This window comes from Panthera onca, chromosome E1 (assembly GCF_046562875.1).
Source record: "Panthera onca isolate mPanOnc1 chromosome E1, mPanOnc1 haplotype 2, whole genome shotgun sequence".
Taxonomy (NCBI): Eukaryota; Metazoa; Chordata; class Mammalia; order Carnivora; family Felidae; genus Panthera; species Panthera onca.
Genome location: NC_138352.1, coordinates 4,584,235 through 4,590,402, shown reverse-complemented (window position 1 = coordinate 4,590,402; position 6,168 = coordinate 4,584,235). Strand labels below are relative to the sequence as shown.

The 6,168-nt window shown below is 57.5% G+C and overlaps 1 protein-coding gene across 3 annotated transcripts in view; it reads left to right on the top strand.

Moving 5' to 3' along the window:
- Window positions 1-6,168, top strand: part of WIPI1 (WD repeat domain, phosphoinositide interacting 1) — a 31,451-nt gene that overhangs the window by 20,981 nt on the left and 4,302 nt on the right. For all 3 annotated transcript variants that reach the window (XM_078438240.2, XM_078438241.2, XM_078438242.2), the window contains 6 exons: window positions 695-792; window positions 1,389-1,481; window positions 2,180-2,250; window positions 3,067-3,174; window positions 4,402-4,566; window positions 5,340-5,447. In XM_078438240.2, coding sequence (XP_078294366.1) covers window positions 695-792; window positions 1,389-1,481; window positions 2,180-2,250; window positions 3,067-3,174; window positions 4,402-4,566; window positions 5,340-5,447 — 643 coding nt within the window. The remainder of the gene's footprint in view (window positions 1-694; window positions 793-1,388; window positions 1,482-2,179; window positions 2,251-3,066; window positions 3,175-4,401; window positions 4,567-5,339; window positions 5,448-6,168) is intronic.

Genomic DNA, 6,168 nt, shown 5'->3' with positions numbered 1-6,168 from the left:
TGGTCTTGTGGTTCGTGGGGTCGAGCCCCAAGTTAGGCTCCCCATGGACAAGGCTGAGCCTGCTTGGAATTCTCTCTCTCCCTCTCTCTTTGCCCCTCCCCCACTCGCACTCTTGCTCTCTCTCTCTTTCAAAATAAACATTTAAAAGAAAGGCCCTCCTCCCTCAGATGAGCTTCCACCTCTGGGGGCCCCCATCTCTCTTCTCAAGGCAGGACGTTTGGCTTAGATAGGGGGCAGTTTCTAAATGGGTCCTTCCCCCCACCCTCCGCCTCCTGTTCTCCATCTTGACATGACTGGCCAGCTGCAGGTAATCGCCTGCAGGAAGGCTACGACATGCTGCCTTTTCATAGCAGGAAGATTTATTTCCGTGAAGAGTAACTTCTCTTACAGCCTTGGAGGGTAACGCAAGAGAAGTGGATGTGGTTTCAGAGCCCGGGGGGTGAAATGGCAAGAAGAGCATTTTCAGTGTTCTGAGTTCGTATTGCTTCTCTGGGGAGAAGACACGGCTGGTCATGAGGTCATGAGGTCTTCCCCTGCGAACTTCAAGGGCGTAAATTAGAAGGTTTAGAAGAACCACCTCAAAAGTCAACATCGGCTAGGCTATTCCTCCCCTCGCCAGTAGGTGGCACTGGAGTCGCGCGGTTTTCAGATGCCCTTTCCAGGCAGGGTTTCATCCGCAGTTCATTCTTTGCAGGTCTCTGTGCCCTCTCTATCAACCATTCCAATTCTTACGTGGCCTATCCTGGAAGCCTGACCACAGGCGAGATTGTGCTTTACGACGGACACTCCCTGGTGAGCTGGCAGGGGCGAGGTGTGGAGGGAGAAGCCATCCTGGGGGGGTGGGGGGGGGGGGGTCTGTCCTGGCCACGGAGGTGGGGTGTGGAGGACAAGGCAGTAATATTGCCCTCGCTGCCATCAGTCAATGTGACCGTGAGGCAGCACGCCTGGCCCGGCGAGACGTCCACGGTGTGGCAGAAACTGCTCGCCAGCTGGCGGCCCACTGTCAGACTGAAAGTGTCACGCTGTGCCATGTCACAGCCGGTGACAGTGTGCAGATGTTTCACATGCCCTGTCCCCTGCTCTCCGAGGCTTCACGGAGACGATGGCTGCGGGAAGTCACCCACAGCTGCGTGCGAGGACGGCCACGGCCGCATCGCCCGCATGGGGCATGCGGCTGGCTGTCCGTCATCCCGAGGGCGGGACAAGGGGTAGCGACGGAAGGGCTCTGGAGGCAGAATCTAGATACACTCCGAAAGGATGGACGGCTTCTCTGGAAATGGCCGGTGGGAAGGGAGAGACAGGGCGCCCAGGGAGGGTGTTTGGGAAGAAAAGAGAGAGGAGAGGGATCTTCCCCAGCATCGATATCCATTTTCCCTTGTTACCAACAGAAAACTGTCTGCACGATTGCTGCCCACGAGGGGACGCTGGCCGCCATCACCTTCAATGCCTCGGGCTCCAAACTAGCGAGCGCATCTGAAAAAGTGAGTTCACTCCCTGCACCTCGTGTTCAGGGGGCTCTCAGGTCAGGGCTCCACTGGATGGCTTCCTCAGGACCAAAGATCTGAAGAGATGAGACTGGGGACAAGGACTGACTGGTCTCTGGACCCACTCGGAGTCCATATCCGAGGGGAGTCTCTGACCCACGCACGCTGCGTAGACTAATACGTTTATTAATTCAACAGACCAAAGACCTGTGCTAGGCAGGATACGAGATATGTGGCACAGAAACTGGTGGTCTTATTGAGAAACGTGTGTGCGCGTTATCCCTAGATGCAGACAGATTCTGCATTTCATAAGCAGTGTCAACAAAGTGTTGTGCTTTCAGAAGAAATTGATCTCTTCTGACTGGAATGGTCAGGGAAGGTGATCAAGGTGAATTTCAAATGCCACGAAGCACAAGTGGTTTTTGACAGGGACAGGCAATATTCTAGGAAGCCTGAGCATTTCGAGCAAACACACACAGAGCCTTGGGGTGCAGGGTGGGGAGGGAAAAGGGACCCAAACGTGCCAAGAATTGCTTCTCTGGCAACGTACAAACAAAACCCCCCCTATGCTCAACACTTTGTGCCTCCCCCTTAGAGACAGGTGTTCCACACCAATAAAACAAGCTCCCCTCTGAAGGGACGTCTCTGTCCGAGGCCATCAATGGTACAAAATGTCCACCTGCTTGCTTTCTCAGGGCACCGTCATCCGGGTGTTCTCTGTACCCGACGGGCGAAAGCTCTACGAGTTTCGGAGAGGAATGAAAAGGTCTGTGTTCACCGTGAAGCCCGTGTTGCGGGACCCACCGGAGTCCCGCCCGCAGCGCAGGGCTGGCGGCCCGCCGGGGCAAGTGCGGAGGGTGGCTCTGTGCCCCCCTCTCCCCCGGAGGAGATATAACTGTACTTCCCCGGGTAACTGCCTTCGATGCCGTGCTGGGTGCTTCGTGCACCCGACAGCATGGCTGCTGGGTTTGCTCGCTTGTTTGTTTGTTTATTCTGAGATGTGGGAGGGGCAGAGAAAGAGGGAGAGAGAGAATCCCAAGCAGGCTCCACGCCCTCAGCACAGGGCCCGACACAGGGCTCCACCCCGTGATCCCTGAGATCATGACCTGAGCCGAAATCAAGAGTCAGACGCTTAATCGACAGAGCCACCCAGGCGCCCCCTCGGCTGCCGCTTTCACACAGGATTTCGGCCGTCAGAGCCCTGTTCCCAGGTGTGCGAGGGCAGCTTGCAAAGGAGAAATGAGAGGGCGAGCAAATCACCATCCAGAAGCAGCTTGTAAAGTGAATGGGCCGGGATCCTATCGGCTGCAGCGTTTGCGGCCCGATCGGTGCCCGAACAGCCGGGAAACTAACGAGACGCCAGAAAGGGGCGGTGCCTTGTTTCTTCCCGAGACGGGGACCCTTTACCAGTCCTCCCAACGCTAGTTTCTAAGTGTGCCTGATGCAACGTCAAGGAGACGTTAGAACACCCAGACTCTCCAGGACACATTCAGTTCTCTTACCAAGCTGGTTTTTGAGCTATAAAGCGATCACCCTCGTGCTCCTGGCTCAGTAGTCTGTCTATACGTCGCTGTGTTCCTAGGTACGTGACAATCAGCTCCCTAGTTTTTAGTATGGACTCGCAGTTCCTCTGCGCCTCGAGCAACACCGAGACCGTGCACATCTTCAAGCTGGAGCACCTCACCAACAGGTGAGTAACTGCCAGACGCACAACACTCGTCAGGCTGGAGAGGCCAGGCCCTGGCTCGCCTGTGCCACCGCTGTCCGCACGAGCGACTGCTTATGAGTGCCACGCGCTCGGCTTTACTTGGCCTCACGGGAGTGGTGAGTGTCTGCCGGGAGAACCTCGGTGGTGGAACTCACGAGGTCACGCCCCGCCTCTGCCCCTTCACGCGCTCCGAGACCCCGGCAGGTGATTTCCGCTTTCTGTGCTTTCGTACAAAGTACTCAGCGGTGCGTCTCGGGCTTGTTGCGAGCGTTCGGCGGGTTCCTCGACCTGAAGCGTGTGGTGTAGCGCCTGGCACACAACGGGCACCAATAAGTATTCGGCAGCAGCTATCCAAACAGTAACAGACGAACCACTGCCATCGCGCCCACTTTCAGTGCCCGTGACTGTCCCCAGCCGGGTGGTAACAGAGTGAGAAATAAACCCCCGTGCTTCTGAGCTCCAGCCCGCGCTCCCCACCAAGCTCCGGGCCTGTAGACAAGGGGCCTCTCGGCAGGTGCTCCCAGGAGCACGCGGCCAGCCCGGTCCCTGAGGCGCTGCCCGGTGCGCCGAGCACGGAGGCAGGTGTGTGCCCCCACCCGTTGTCACCTCCCGGCGACCGGTGCCCGCCCCCTCCGTCTGGCGGCCGCGCTGGGATGGCGTTGGAGGACTGCAGGGGGTGCACCGGGTCCCCTCGAGTTCTCCCTATCGCCACGGCTCACCGGGGGCCAGGGTGGCTTCAGGGCTGTAATCACACAGCGCCCGGGGCCTCCTGCCCGGAGGTTTGCTTCCCACTCAGTCTGGCCGGGGCGGCCCTGCCGCTGAGATCGCGGCGTCCTTCCGTGGGCCCGAGCCAGGCTGGAGCTTAGTTTTCCGAGTCCACACGGCGATCTCATCTCGTGCCCTCGCCTGGCCCCCTTCTTAGGAGTCCGGAGACCAGACGAACCATCACCTGCAACTTTTTTAATGTAGGGAAGCGGTCGCGTTGGGAAGCTCTTAACAGCTTCGCAGTGGTCCTTCCGAAGGACAAATGAGCACTCGATGCCCTTTCAGAATTGCCAGAATAGCATGTCCCGAGCCGTTCCAGGTGGGCAGAACATTATGCTAAGGGCACAGTTCCTTCCCGCTGCGGTGAGCGCCGCTCACAGCACGGGGCTGTGCCAAGCGTTGGCCCGGTGCCCACCTCCCTCCTCCTGTGCCTTGTCCCCGCAGCCGACCCGAGGAGCCCTCCACCTGGACTGGCTACATGGGAAAGATGTTCATGGCCGCTTCCAACTACCTCCCCGCCCAGGTGTCCGACATGATGAACCAGGACAGGGCCTTTGCCACCGGGCGCTTGCACTTCTCTGGGCAGAGGAACATCTGCACCCTCTCCACGTACGTATGGCGCCACCCGCTGTCGCAGGCACCACCTTGTACGGCTCGGTTTGCCCAAAGCGCACAGGTCCCCGAACACGCGCGGGGAGAAAAAGAAGGAAGGAGGCCATGAAGAAGGGCCGTGGCCGTCAGCCGCCGCCCTCTCTGGTTGTCACGTGTGTTCGGGGCGGGGGGGGGGGGGGGGGGGGAGGGGGGCGGCCGTGAGCCGGCGTGGGAACTTGAACCTTGTGGTTCTGCCGACGCTGTCTCGAAAACAGTTCCCGTTCTTCTAAGTAACTCTGTAAAAAGACTCCGGCTCTGTAGGTTCCGACGCCTGTGGGGCCGACAGATGTTTTATCCAAGGGGTTTGAAGGAGTTTGTTAAGGAAGGCGAACGTTTTTTAAAACTTCTAAAACGAGCCAGCCGATTTTGTCCTTTGTCCTTTCCGTCACGGTTAAAGGCAGAAACACGCATAAGCCAGAGGCCATGTCCCACTCAGGTCCGCTGATTTCCTCGGTGGCACCTTTTCAGAGTAATAGCAGACGCACACGTCGTTTGTCTCGTCCACACAGTTGTCTTCCAAGATGAGAAATAATCCTCGAGGTGGATCACTAGGTCATAATGCCAAGAAATAGCCAGAAACCCAGGATCTGGGGCCAGTGGGCCGGGTAAAGGGTTCCCGAAGGCAGGAGAAGGAGCCTGGGGTCATGGGGTGGGGGAGGCTGTGTCATTTGAAGCCAACCCGGTTACCTGCCTCTGTTGAGGTCACAGCACGTATTTTACTTGGCTCTTAGGATCCAGAAACTGCCAAGACTCCTGGTCGCGTCTTCCGATGGACACCTTTACATCTACAATTTGGACCCTCAGGACGGAGGAGAATGTGTCTTAATCAAGACCCACAGGTGAAGAGACTAGTTTTCAGAAAGCCTCTTTAAGAGCTGGTTGTGTAAAGCCGTCACGTGGCCAAGAACGACAAGCTTCGGTGCCCTGCTTGTCTGTCGTCCTGGCTGGTGTTCTCGGTGGCCCGCTTCTAGTGGGCACCCGCTCCTCGCTGGGCTCCACGTCAGGCACCCTCGCCACGCTGTAGGCTTCTGGAAGAGTTGCTGAGATGCGTAATGTGCACTTGAAGAAGCAGAATGATTTCATACGGCCCTTTCCTCCTCATACGTTCCCTCGTACATACTGGGAGCTCCAAAATGTGGGCCAAAGGGGATTGAAAAGTTCTCCTGACATCTGTGGCCTCTTGACAAGGCGACCTCTTCCTGCTGTGACAGGATCCCACGAGCTGCCACCGCCCCCTCCCCTTGGCCCGCGGAGCCCCCCTTTGTGAGCGAGTCTTAGCGTCCTGGCCAGAGTGTACCAGAAAGAGCAAAGGGCCAATCTTCATTCAGTGAGTACAAGAGAAAGGGGTCGTTGTGAAGTTGCATGATTGACCCCAGCAGTTCGAGGTCGCTGTTTAGGTCATGTGACCCAGCAGTGTACTCATCAGTCCTTTTTCTTTTTTTTAAAGTTTATTTATTTTGAGAGAGAGAGGGCGAGTACACGAGCCGGGGAGGAGCAGAGAGAAAGGGACAGAGAAGCCCAAGCGGGCTTCACGCTGTCAGCACAGAGCCCGATGTGGGG